Here is a 14,255-nt window from a genome sequence, read left to right as displayed (position 1 = left end):
GTGAGATTCAAAATGGTATCCTAAGCAACAGGAACCAGAGCAACTTTATTTGGTCTGGAATATTTCCTTGAGCTGGTCTTTCTTTCATTATAGCTAAATGAGCTCAAGGAGAACTATGTGGATGTGTCTGTCTTCTTGTGCCCAAACCTGTCTATCAAAAGTCAGGTGAGAAGTTTGCTGGTGAAGGAAAAGAAATCAAGGAAAACCAAATACAGGAAATGCAAAGGAGGTATCCACTAAGAAAAATAGTGTAGATTGAGCTTTACTCTTATTACTGCTTTTTAAAATGACAATAAAGGCAAAACACAAGATTGCTTGACCTTCACAAAACATATTTTCTGTATGTGAAATGGTGGAAACACCAACTGCTTATAGTAAATGACCAGATAAAAGGCCACCTTCAAGATGTTAGAAAATGTTTTGAAATAGATGAGGAAATAGCAGTGTTGACTATTACTGCTCTGCAGAGCAACTGGTAGCAAAAGATAATTTTGTGAGCTTTTATGACGTTCCTACATTCAGCAGATCTCTATCTCAGTGGGAATCAGAGTTATTAGCTGTTCATGTAGCTCAAACTGAAAGTTTAATGTCACATTGTGATTCTGCTGATCCTTGTTCCTTTTCAACATTCAGAAATGGAAGAAATTAGACAAAATAAAACTGCTCATTAAGAGTGTCGGAAGAGAAACCAGAGCTCCACACACTGATAGTATGTGATGGGCTAGACAACGTCACTGAAGTCCTGTAATTTCTGAGGATATTTGGTGCATCATGTCTCCAGTCAGAGATATTTTTTCCTGGTAAGATTTTAGACGCAAAATACTCATGATCTTTCCTTAATTTAATGTATATACAACAACTGAAGAGCAAGATAAATATTATTTGAACATATTAATTTGAATACCTCTCTATGAACAACCTTATCTGCAAAAAATAATGCATTTCTGGACTTTTTTTTTTTGTAAGACATGGTGGTAATGAACAACTAACAACTTTAAAATGAATTTTAATTAAGTTAGCTTATTATGAAATAGACAATACATTTTTATTGCATAATCTAATGAATCAGTTGTTTACATTGATTATTGTGTTGTTTTCATTAGTGATACAATATAGCCACAGTCATTTGAGTTGGATATATCGAGGGACTTTTGAAGAAGCAACATTGTAACATGACAGTAGCACACTCAGATGGTTAATTTGCAGAGAAGGTAATTGCACAGGTAGCTGTTCTGAAAACTCATAAATCACTGTAGTAATTTACTTTGAAATAATGCAATTAGCACTGTCTGTGCTAAATCTGTACGATGATGCTATGTTTAGTGAAATAAGATTTTAAAAGCAACAAGTTTTCTTAAATGCAGCCCTAAAAAATTAAAAGAAATTAAAAGAAGGCAGTAGTACTCTGTCTTCCTAATTATTTTTTTCATTGCTTTCCATATGGATATGTGTGAAAACATTCTAAATTTTCTGCAGAAGAGCTGATGACACAAGTCATCAGCCAAACTTATCACAAGGAATAGACAGCTTATATCATTTAGTGTTCATTTCTGAATGTGTGATTAATATTTCCAATACCCTTGATGAGGGCAATTTCAGGAAGGAATATGTAATTAGAAACAGCTCAGAAGAAATGCAGTTATCAGGTGAAGTTCTTCAAGCTTATGACGGCATCAAATCCCACCTATTCACAATAGAATGACTCTCTCCAAATTGTTAGACTTTGTTTCTCTTTAGATCCCAAGTTCACTCGTTTTTCTTTCATCTTTTAATAGAGCCCAGAGCACAGCAGGAAGAACAAGCAGTTAAGAAACAGTATCTGCTTAATAAGCAGACTTCTGCCCACTGCTCAGCCCCAGGCTAGACAGCATTTTTGAATTTAGCAAAGAAAGAGAAATGAAGAAAGAATGGCCAGAGCTGAAAGATAAATCCAAAGAATTCTTTAGATATCCCTAAACTGGGGGTGAATGCAGGGGCACAGAGGAAATTCTGACCAAAGTAGTCTAGTTTCAGGTAAGCGTGGAATACTTATCTGCAGTCAATCTAACTATATTCTCCTGTTACCGATAAAAATCACAAAATCCTTGCATGATCAGTGCATAGTGAAGATCACAACACATCACATGGAAATAAGCAGCATCAGGAAGTGTGCTGTTTGGATTAACAAAGCTGCTGTTTAACAATCAGCCTGAGAAAGCTTTGTTACTCAAAGAGTTCTTTGCCTCAGTCTTCACTGTCTCGCCATCTGGCTTCCCACATCTCTCAAGTGCCTGAATCTCCAGGTGGAATTTGGAGGAGCAAAGTTCCTCCCAGTGTAAGCAAAGAGAAGGTTTGAAACCACCTGATGAAACTGAACAGGAGCCTATGGGATCTCACAACATGCATTCCAGGGTCTGGAGGGAACTGGCTGGTGTTGCCAAACCACTCTCTATCATGTTTGAAAAGTCATGGCAGTCATGTGAAATCCCTGGTGACTGGAAAAAGCGAAAAATCTTCAGGAAAGAAAATGTTCAAAGAAGGAGAAGGAGAAGAAATAGCAAGAGGAGATAGCTTCGCCTCACAGGCTTGTTAGGAAAGTAAAACCAGGAAAGGGAATCCAAAGGATGAGGAACAATTGAAAATTTAGGAAGATCTTTCCCAGATATATCCTAAGGTCCCAGTCTTCCTTAATGACTACTCTTCCCCAAGCAGCAATCCTATAAAAGCTTTTCCATCTAGAAGCCCTCTCTACCTTGGTTACTCTCTCCCCACAGTTCCATTTAATTTTGCACGTTTCAGTGGGTTCCAGTACAAGTCTCTGACAGGAAAGAAACCTGCCCTAAGAATGTTGTAAGACAGAATGTGCACATCTGATCTACCAAAAGATGTGATTTGAATCCTAAGTGCATATTCCAGAGGTGGTTTCCAGGTGTGTGAAGCTGTGGATCAGTATTACACCTTTGACTGTGGACAACTGTGAGTGTATACGTACAGTGTGTTTTGTGTTTGGGCCAGCCAACATCTGGTTATAGAACCAGATTAGTGCCAGATGGATCATCCTTCTTCATAAGTCTTCTGAGAAAAATATGAAGAAGTGGATGGAAACTTTTGAAAAGAAAGTTATGGGGTCAGATGTACAAAATCATCTGGATACCTAGCAATCTTACACGTACTTGTAAACTACTTTTTTAGTTTAACAAATCTGCTATAACAAAATAACTTTTACCTAAAAATGTAGGGTGCAGTACTGAATTCAAATACATAAAAGTATCAGTATGACAGATTTAAAATCTTGGTATTTCAGTAAGTGTAGCTGTTGCTGAATGTCAGTAAAAACTTTCACTAAACATTTCCTGGTTTTCAAACTATTTTTTGGAAATCTCCTTAAGCTGTAAAGCACATGAGAAATGCAATATACTTAATGTAAACAGAATCTGCAGGACATCTTTAATTAAGAACATAGATTTAGAACTGCTAGTCACCGAGTCAAGTTTCCTGTTGCTGTAGGATACTTTATAAAAAGAATTTTTTAAGCTGTGTGGTAAAACTGTTGAAGTGCTCCTATGACTCCTAATTGAAGACTTTTCCAGGACCTCACCTTTAAGTAATGGAAGGTTAAAAACCTTACCAATTCCTGCTCTAAATTCAGTAACACAGATTTCTCTTTCTTTTCGCATAAACATTTTTCTTTATCTTACTCAGCTCTGTTGCCAGTTTGGTTTTGTACTTGAATAGTTTCTAAATCAGTATCCTCTTTGCTTTATACGTTCTGTTCTTTCAATAATCCCAATAAAATAATATAATAATAACTCCTCTCTCCATTGTGTTAATTCAATCTATGAATGAAAAAGCTGAAGATATTCAGTATTCTAGATGGTCACACTACTCCAGCTTTAGTTTCTGTCTTGGTGTTCTGTCACCTAATATATCCTAGAGCTGAATTAGAGGAGGATTAATTTTTTTTCTTTTTTGTCTTTTTGACGGTAACTTCCTATGTCAAAGTAGAAATTACTGTTAATTTCTAAATGTTTATTTCACATGTGATGGAGAGCTACAAGAAGATAATCAAACATGCCAATGTCTGCAAGAGCTTACTCATTTTGTTGCTTTGACTCCACAGTATTGCAGTGTGCCAGTGAAATGCCACCTCTCGTGGCATATCTCAATACAAAGTGCTTGGACTTTCTTGTCATCTGTAAATTTAATTGTGTGCATCTTACGGCAATGTCATTCACAAAAATATCAACTGAAGTATGCCCAGTCTTCCAGCAACTTCCATTGTTATGTCCACAAATTTTACAATTCTTACAATACTCTTATCCCCTACTCAACTATTTCACTTTCCTCATATCAAAAACTTTTGTCAGAAGTCTAAAGAAATGTGATACATTACCTTTCTCTGCCACAGAAGAACAAAAAACCAAACCAAAACAAAAAAGGCAAAAGAGAAAACCACAATCAACAAAAAAAACCAACCAAAAATCCAACCAACCAAGCAAAAAAAACCTAAGTGAAAACCAAAACCAAATCAAAACAAAGAAAAGGGAAATGAGCAATATTATGGAAGAAAGATGGTACAATCTCTGTTTCAGATATCAGTGGGGTTTTTTTGTTGGTTGGGGGTTTTCCTGTTTGGTTTTGTTTGTTTGTTTGTTTGTTTTGTGGTTGTTTGTTTTGTTTTGTTTTGTTTTGTTGTTGTTGTTTTTTTGTTGGTTTCTTTTTTTTATATCCTTCAGTATAACTGAGATCAAGCTAATGGCTTGCTATCTGCTTAAATCAATTCCCAAATCCTTTTGAAACTGCAATCTGAAAGACACTTTGGTTGCTTTCAAGAGCTATAGATAATAACTTCCCAACTTGAGAGGTTTATGAAAAATAGTTGCTGCTAGAGCTGTAACTTAATGCCCTAATTACTTCATTGTTTTGAGATAAAGATCATATCATTCCTGTACTTTATTACATTAAACTATTTGAATTTTTTTTCTAGTTTAAATATAAACTTTTGTATTTCCATACTGTTCTTCTGCATCACTCTACTGAGGCCATCAACTTCCTGGCTGAAGACAGAGGCATAGCATTTATTAGTTTTGGACTTGGGTCTGGTTTATCTTTAATCTTTAATCTAGAAATCTTTAATGCAGGAATTCACTGCTTTTTATTGATTTCTGTTTATATAGCCAAAGATAATGTTACAATTTCTTTTCAATTCTTCTGCAAGATGTAACTCAGCTGGACTTTGGAAAGTATCTGCTTTATCCTCTTACTTCTTGACCTCCACATTTCAGCTTTTCTTTATTGTTACAGCAGTAACTGGCGAATAACAGTTCAAGGTTGTCTGGGAGGTCAATATGAAGCAATTAGAATATAGAAACACAGATTACAGGTTTCACTAAATATATAATGTCGTCCTTTAAAAACGAAGAATGTAGCTGGTTACTACTATTTTCTTTGTAGAAGAGCTAAGGTTAAGGCCAGAATAATGGTAGAATTTAGGAAGCAACATAGAAAAAGCACTCCTATGAACTCCCACCATAGGTGACAGGAAGTCCCCCCCCCATTTGCTTTTGTTTTTAATGTCCACAACATGTTTCTTTCTGTTTCGAATCTATGCATGTTCCTCACATGACATTCTTGAACGTCTTCCAGTCTTTGTGCAGATGGTGCATATCTCAGTATCTCCCAGTTCAACATAACACTGTTTTTGAAAAGCAAGTTCTGTACTGACTTTAGTGAACCCTTCTGCAGACTTAAAAATTTGACATTTTGAAAAAACCTATTTTCTGATTTGTCAAGCCAGGTGTGTTTTCTTCACTTCTCATAGCAAGTACTATTGTCTCATTATGACTAAAAACAAAGCATATATTTGGTTGATTTAGTTTGGGGCTTTTTTGACAGCTGACAGCATACATAAGTTGTGTTTCTGCTCTAAGTACAAGTATGTGATATTCCTAAAACAAGTCCTATTACATTTCAGTTTCTTACTTTGTTGTGTTTTCTTTGGAAATAACAACACATTTTTACCTGTTTAAAGCAAGCTTCCACCAGATTTGGAGGGAACATATTTCTGTGAAAAAGAAACAAAATAACATCAGAAGTGATAATACTCCAGTAATATTTTAAGTAAGGGTGCAGCTAATAAATAAATTAAAGAATTGACCAGCTAATTTTTGAAGGAATCCTTAGGCAAATATATAATTATTGTATATGGTGGGCAGAGCTTTGTATATAGCATTGGCCTGGTTAGCTTTATCAGGACAAAATGCAGCAGGATTGGATAGATCCTGGCAACTGGAATCTCTGTATCCAGTACTGTATAGCAGGTCTGGTTATGGAGCAGTATATTAGCTAAATTACCAAATATACAAAGCTCTGTGGGACAGTGCTGACTTTTAATTTCATATTTAGTAATGCTTTATGAATCCATGGTAATAAATAATTTAATAATATTTAATGCATTTCTAGTTCTCAATTTTTGCAGTCATGTAGCCTAGTACTTCATGACATTTATCATTCTGTTTAGTCTTGCTGCGATTAAAAAATAAATCTCTCTCAAGTTTGAGTATTCCATAATAATAAAACATACACATATAATTACATATGTGTGCGTACATTTTTTACAGATGGGAGTTTGTTTCTTTACTTTCCAGAATGGTGCATTTCTGAGGCAATTAGAAGCAGCCTAACTGAATAAATCTTGAGAAATCTGAGTGCAAACCTCTTCATGGGTCTTTCTAAAGTCCCCCTTCCTGGCAGCATGACTCTTGGAGGCCTTTCTCCATGTCTCTGGCTTCTCCAAATGGGTTAGTGGAACACAAAATTTTGGTGGCTTTACCTGTGGAAAAGCTCCCGAGTTCAAAACCTCAGCTTCCCTCCTCCCTGTGACATATTAGGTCTATAAAAGAGGTATTGCAGTCTCTGAGCAAGGAGAAAACATGATTTTACATCTGTGCCCCTCTATTTCAAGTACATTACTTGCCTGTTCCTGGAACTTGTTTCCCATTCATACAATTTAACAAGTTGGTTAGATGCACCCAGATTGGCAGCTACAATTCAAAATTAAAATTAATAACTAAATCAGGGATTCAAGTGAAGTGAGAAAACTGTTGAAAGCTGGAAGTAAAGAAAAGTGGAGGAATTTGGTAATAGGGATTGTGCTACGGAAGGAGGAAAAAAGACCCATGCAGATAGCAGAACAGAAGTCTTTCTTTTGTGCATGAAAGAAAGAATATTTCTTTGAATATTAAAAGCAGCTTCTTCCCCTGTAACAGTCTGATTTGGAATTATATCTATTTTGTGGCATTGTAGAGTTGTCATGGGTTAAAAAGGGAGATATTAAAAACAGAGATATTGGTATCACACAGCTGAAAGAAATTTGGCAACTTTATGCAGTCACTATCTAAAATGCTCTACTTTTGTTCTCTGTGAATCTAAATATTACTGTCATTGCTATTGGTACAGAAAATGTGCAATATCATAGGCATACCTGATTAAATCAAGAAAGGCATCTGCTGCTGTCACTTGCACAATTTTGCCTTCTCTGTGCATGTTTTCTTTCGTACCTTTCCCAGGGTGGATGATGACCACAATGATTATACCAATCAGTACAGCAATGATCGTAGTGCTCATGTAGTAGACTACTGCTCGGACTCCCATCTTCCCTGATGCTTTACTATCCAGGGCAGCAATTCCTAGTAAATTTAAGCACAATGAGATTCACCAGACACAGCCGTGAGCAAAGAGTACAAATTAAGCATGATGAAAACTGTTTTGTGGGAAGAGTTTTGATGACCAGTACATTTAAAGCTACCCATGGCAAGCTGTCTCTCTCTATTGCAGCTCATACAGCCACTGTCTTCCCATCCCACCCTTAATGCCTGTTGTTACATAATTTTTTATTACAAGAGTTACAGCTTTCTGTTCTCTTTCTCTTTCCATCAGATGCAGTTAGTATTCTTCTTCTTAGTATTCTTCTTCTCAAAATGCCCCATTGCTCCTTCTCCTTAAAATTTCCAGTAGTCAGCTACTTCCCCATATGTCATTTGGAGGGATGTGCCATCTGTCTCAAAGCAGTTCTGATACTTCTTGTTGGAATCAAGCTTTCAAAGTGCAGAATGAAAAAAGAAGTCCGAAATGGATCTCCTGGCTTTATTATCTCCTACTTTATGGAACTGCCTAACCCATACTTCCGTGGACTGCCCATACATATACATAGATGCCATCTTTGAACATATAAAATACAGTGAAAGCTGGCCACCTGCTGCTCTGGGTGTCTGTCTCAGAGGAGAAAGCATTTAAAATATATCAAGAAGACTGCAGGAATATAAATAATACAGAAATATAAAACTAGAATCATGACCTGGCAAAACTAAATGTTTTCTCAAACAATTGCGGATATATCATACTGTCTGTCTTCTAAAGGAGGAAACACATGTTACTGGAGTAACAGTGAAAGCACTCTAGTCACTCATGTAACTTAGACCAAGACTGTGTTCCAGGCTCTGATTGAATCTTCAAAGTATAAAACCAATCATGTGCTTCATACTTACCCTTTCATTTCAGCTAGTATTTGCCTGCCCTATTGGCAGAAACCATGAGAGTCAGTAAGATCTGTACCCTCAAAAGGAATTGCGAAGGGAGGTCACTGGGTTCACACCCCAAATTGCTTGGTTTATGTGTGCCATTGCAGTGGAAGAACAAAGCGTTACTGGTACAGTAAGAAACTGAAAATGGGCATCCAACATTTGAATCACTTGATCCTTCATTTCTCTGCTCAGCTTTTCCATCCGTAAAACCGGATAATAATGTTCACGGTAAGTTAATGTTTCTGTTTTGAAATTCTGTGAGGAAAATGGTAAATACTAGCAAGTAATTACTAGTTTTCTTATCTTTACAAACAGGAAGTAAGTCCTGTAGCCCTCTTGTTGGTGGATGGAAGATCAGGGTGTTTTTTAGAGTCCTCAAAATAATGTAAATATAAAATAGTGCAAATATTATTAAGCAGTGCAAAAAATAAAATTACTAATTTTTTGAGAACTTCAGATCTGCTACTGAATTGCACAATATTTACCTCAGACACCATTTGTTACAGATTTTTTTAAGAGTCAAAACTAAAATGAAATGTAATTTGCAAAATGAAAAAATACTGCTTGCATACTAGTCCAGTCAATTTCATCTTCATATATTGCAATTGCTTTTTTTGTGTTCTTATTTGCTTTTTCTAAAGTAGCAACATTGGCCTATGTATTTTTTCATTTTAGCTCAGACCAGTTTTAAACTCGTTTTAAACATCCGGAGCATGGAAGGTTAACGTATACAGTTTGGAAGGAATGTTTGGAAACGCACAGATGTTGAATCAGTCAGTTCCCAGTATTCTGCCCTTGACAGGTAATTGATTAAGGACCAAAGGCTGAGCACTGTCAGTCTTAGAGGACTCACAAGCACACCGAGCCTTATCTTTTTTCTTTTTTACTCCACACTTGATACTAGGTTGAGTCTCCTATACCACAAAAATCCTTAGGGGTCAGTGTAGGGCATATCTTGCCAATAAAGATTGCTGTGTTGAAGGATTAGAGCTTGTGATCCTCTTTCTGCCTTGGACTGATTCTAGGACTGAGTGGTGAACCACTTGCAAGTGATGTGTCAGGGAGCAAGAGTCATGCTCTGGTCTTTGTAAGCTGCTTTCCAGCCTGGTTTCCTGTTGTGGACTCTGGCTGTGACTACATGGCTTCTTATTTTAGGTTGCTCAGTCTCACTCCTGCTCTTGCTATCATAGAAATTATTTCTCAGCTTGAACATAAGGAACAGCAATTCCTCTCGAGCTGTAACTGATCATGGCATGCATAGCAGAGAGCATTCAAAGCAGAGGGACAACAGGTCTAAGTATGAACAAAAGGTGTATGAGGAGGAAGCAAATGCCCACCTCTTGAGAGCCCTTACTGGGGGGCTGCTGGGCAGCCTTCCCTCCCACTGCAGTTAATGGGAACTCAGGGAACTGCAAAAGACTCCAGCATATAAAAAAAAAAGAAGAAAAAAAAAAGAAAAAAATTATCTAAAAAATATTTTTAAATTTGTTTTTAAAACACAAGAAAATGAAATGGGTTGTTTTCTTTGCATTTTAAGATGTTGACAAGATTCCTTAGAACTGAATAGGACTCTGGAAGGGTCCCCAAAGCTTTCATGTGTCACAGGGCATTGTATCCTCAGTGTGTCTTTTCACAGTCAGCCAGCAAAACTCCCATTGTCCCGCGGGAGATGTATGTGCCCCTTTCATCCCGCTCGCTCGCTGCCCTCTCCTCCACACGCTGCTGGCTCCAGCACCTCTGCCTCCTCTCTTCCTCTCCCCTCCCCTTCCCCAGGGGGCCTGGGAAACTTTGCTGTGCCACCGGTCCCCACGCACAGGGATGCCTTGAAGTTGTCAAGGTGATCTGGAGCAGAGCCCCTGTAATTTCTCCCAGCGTGTGCGCTCACACAACATGAATGGGAATGATTTTTTAAGTGTGGATGGGGAGGGGGGGAGGCAGGGAGGAAGGAAGGGAAGAAAAGAAAGAAGGGGGCAGGCATAAGTCTGTAAAACTGCAAACAAACGGAAGCCCTTATCCCTGTCCTCTCCCTTCATCTGCTCTTTCCCGCTCTTGAGAGGTAACACTGTGGATGAAATAAAGACATGACAAGGAGTTTTCCAGCGTGTCAGGGCACAAAGCAAAGCACTACTCTGTTCTCTAACAAAGATGTTAGAGAAGAAATGAAAATACTTTAGGATGTAGAAAAGGCGAGGAGAAAATAAGTATGTAATTTTAAAAGAAGGAGAAAGAGAGAGAAAGGATGCAGGGAAAAGGAGAAAAAATCTAGTTAAGGCAATGTTAAAAATTCTGAATTGTTAATCTGGTAGTTCTGATTGCTCACCTGACTTGATCACAGTTCTGCAAATTAGCATGAATTAATTATTCTATGAACCTTCATGAATAGCAATTATGACTAGTTTTACCAATCCAGTATTGCTGCTATTGTTTTTAACTTTCCTTACTTTGGATGTATGGTGCACGTCACCTATGTGTGATCTTGGATTATACTAGACTGCACTAACGCAAAGGGATGGTACTGTACTCCTCAGAAAGACCGAAGGCAAAATATACTGAGCATGTTTTCTTTAGATAAAAATTAAGCCAATAACATCTTTGAATTGGCTTGCTCAAGAATAAATTCAAAGGAGTTGTTTTAAAAGCTGAAATGCAGAACCTACCCTAAAAGTCCTGCAACTTCAGAATACTTTCTCCCATTGATCAGCACTACGTCAACTGATTTTTTGCAGAACAGTCCAACCTCCTCAAGCCAGGAGCTATTTCAGTCTGAGATTTGAGTTTATTCACATGCTTACTTTTGCTGCTGCAGTACTTAAGAGTTTCTGAGTGTGTTATTTTCTAAAAAAAAAAAAAAAGGAGTATACATATTTACACGATTAGATCTAATGGGCTTATTTACTGCAACAGTAACTGGTCAGCAGCTGGTATGACTGAGGCTCTATTTCTGTGTGTAAACTCCTATTCAGCAAAGCATTCTTGGGCTTATATTTGGCCAAAACATCAATCACTAACTAACACAGTTTGACAGATGAGAGCCCATAACTAGCAGTTTTTAGATAGGATCCAAAGTAAATAGTATCCCACTGAAGAACTGGGAAAGTAGCAAGATTCATTTTCTTTTGCTTGTCCTAGAAAAACAGTCACTACTTAGGCTTGATCCTAGTACCTTCCATGATTTTTTTATTTCTCGGAGCAAACAAGACTGTCACTGGGGGAAGGGGTGTGGATATCTTACATATGTGTAAGATATGCATGTGTACAATTTCAGATTGAAAACAGCTGAAATGCTCAGCCACCACTTTTCATATTTCATATTTCATTTTCATATTTCCCTGTTTCTGAAATATTTTTGCTGCCCTTTAAAAACTTTTAGAAAAACTAAGTAGCTGATGTGTTTTTTGCCTTCCTGCACTAAAATTCCTGTGTTTGTAACAGAATCTAACATTTTGCCCACAATGTTTTTAACTTTTGGTTTCCTTAAAATTACTTTTGATGCAATGAATGATGAAAATTTTAAATACAGAATAGTTCAGGGGGAAGGGGGAAGAGAAATGCTGATTTCTTCTCCCTAGTATCCAGTGACAGGGCAAGTAGAAACAGTTGAAACTGCACCAGAGGAGGTCCAGTCTGCATCTTTAGAAACATTTCTTTCCAGAGAGGGTGGTTGCACACCTTCTCTAAAACAGGCTTCCTGGAGAGGTGGCTGATGACCCCAGCCTGTCAGCGTTTAAGAGGCCAATGCCCTTAGTAACTGTAATTTTTGATCAGCCCTGAACTGATCAGGCAGTTGGACTGGATGGTCTTTGTAGGCACCTTCCCCCTGAACTATTCTGTATTTAAAATTCCTCAGGAAGCTACAGAGAGCAATGAGGTCACCCCTCCGTCTCCTCCTCCTTTGGACAAGCCCAAATTCCCCCCTTACTCCTCACAGGACAGTAGTAATCCTGCTTAGTAGAGAAGGGACTGTGGGTTCAGAACCCTGGTGTAGGCACTTGGCTGAGGAGTCACTGCTACAAGGGTTCCATTTGTGGGCACAGGACTGAACACCTCTAAGTCAGAATTCTGTCAACTTGTGGCATTACGCTGATGAAAATGCATACAATGATGAACAGTTCTGAATGTGTCCATTCTTGCCTAGTCATACATATTGACTACCAGAAGTAAAACAGAGAGGATTTCTATGATGATGAATTCTTTTCTTATTCAGCTTATTAGAAATGAATTGATGGCACTTCCTTGCCAATGTAGATTTTTATATAAATTCCCTTTAGATGTTTTGTACTAAGTCTTTAAAAACAAAACATTATTAACAGAGCATCTTTTTATTCCTAATTATTTCCCTGTTTACTTTTTATGGTCTCTTCATTAGGAAATTGCAGTTGCTTGTTAAGGACTCCTATGGTGGAACAGCAATAATGGCAACTGTTGACTCAGGAGTGTTGCCCTAATTTTGTTTCTTTAAGGTTGTCTTTCACTCTCCTAATGAAGCAGTCTCAAATGGGCTACTCCCACCCCCTACACCCGCTAAGCACTGTGTGATGAGTAAACTCTCAGTGTGAGACCGTGAGAACAATCCCTTTTGTGTATGTTGATGAGGATTTGTGGAAATGAATAACACTGTGCAAGGTCACGGTAAAATATGCTGACAGAAAATTTGTAAGGAAAAGCAATAGTTAGGTAAAGACAGTGGAAGTATTGCCTAAGATTAATTAGCATGATTAAGCTCTAAAGTTTTATTCTCAGAGCAGCTGAGCATGTCCTGTGTGGTGCTTAGCAATCCCAGAAAACAAAAGTTAAATTTAAGCTTTGACAACTGTGCCCTTCACAATATCAGGTACAAATTTAATCCAAACTCTAGACCACTATTTTTAATAGCACTAGAAGTAAAGCAGTAAAATTACAAACAAAAAAAGATAATAACATTTTCAAAGGACTATATAAATTGGTGAAGTTAATTAATATTAAATCAATACAGCTAATGACTTCCTGAAGCCACACAAAATACACGTCTGAAATACAGCTCTGTATGCCTTTTTACATGAACTGATGAGACAAGCTGCTCCCAAATCTCAGTGTAACTTATCTTTATATGAATAGGAATATTTAGATAATTAATTTTTTTTCTGGTTCCATTAAGAACAATGGTCAAATCTCTCACAGGAAAATTAGCAGTTGTATTTGATCCAAAATTACATGACCGTGAATAAGCCAAGCTGACTAATGAAACACATGGCTGAGATATAGTAATGCAATTCAAAGAGCCAATTAAATGGCTAAGAATGGCTCCCTAAATGACTAGTCTTGCCCTCACAGCTTAATAGTCCTGCCCATCCTTGCTACAAAAAAACTATTAACTGTGGGTTTTGTAGGGTTAATTATTCTGTTTCTCATTTTCAACCATTTCAAAATTCTGTCATGTGAACACCAGAACTTTTACAGGAGAAGCAGAAGGAAATAGTGTCTGGGGCAGAAAACAAACATTTTGGCATTAGTCTGTCATTACTTAAAGTTGCCTGTATTGGTTAAGTCCATCCTCTGCTCTTTGTCAGGAGCACTGCTAAAGCAAGTTGGCATTCTTTAATTCCTCCTGCTTATCTTTAAGCTGCGTTTATTCTCAAATGGTAGCTGAGCAAACACCATCCAGCATCTGATGACAAGAATTTGGTGATGCAAACTGACAATTGGTGGGTGAGAGGC

At 37.5% G+C, this 14,255-nt stretch overlaps 1 protein-coding gene across 1 annotated transcript in view; it reads right to left on the bottom strand.

The window, feature by feature from the left end:
• The window catches only part of SLC1A3 (solute carrier family 1 member 3), a 65,599-nt gene that overhangs the window by 12,114 nt on the left and 39,230 nt on the right, over window positions 1-14,255 (bottom strand). The window contains exons 4-5 of the mRNA XM_017811350.1: window positions 7,463-7,667; window positions 6,001-6,043 (exon numbers count right to left, since the gene is read on the bottom strand). Coding sequence (XP_017666839.1) covers window positions 6,001-6,043; window positions 7,463-7,667 — 248 coding nt within the window. The remainder of the gene's footprint in view (window positions 1-6,000; window positions 6,044-7,462; window positions 7,668-14,255) is intronic.

This window comes from Lepidothrix coronata, unplaced genomic scaffold, assembly GCF_001604755.1.
Source record: "Lepidothrix coronata isolate B3197 unplaced genomic scaffold, Lepidothrix_coronata-1.0 Scaffold31, whole genome shotgun sequence".
Classification (NCBI taxonomy): Eukaryota; Metazoa; Chordata; class Aves; order Passeriformes; family Pipridae; genus Lepidothrix; species Lepidothrix coronata.
The sequence above is the reverse complement of the archived record's forward strand: the minus strand, read 5'-3'. Positions and strand labels throughout refer to the sequence as shown.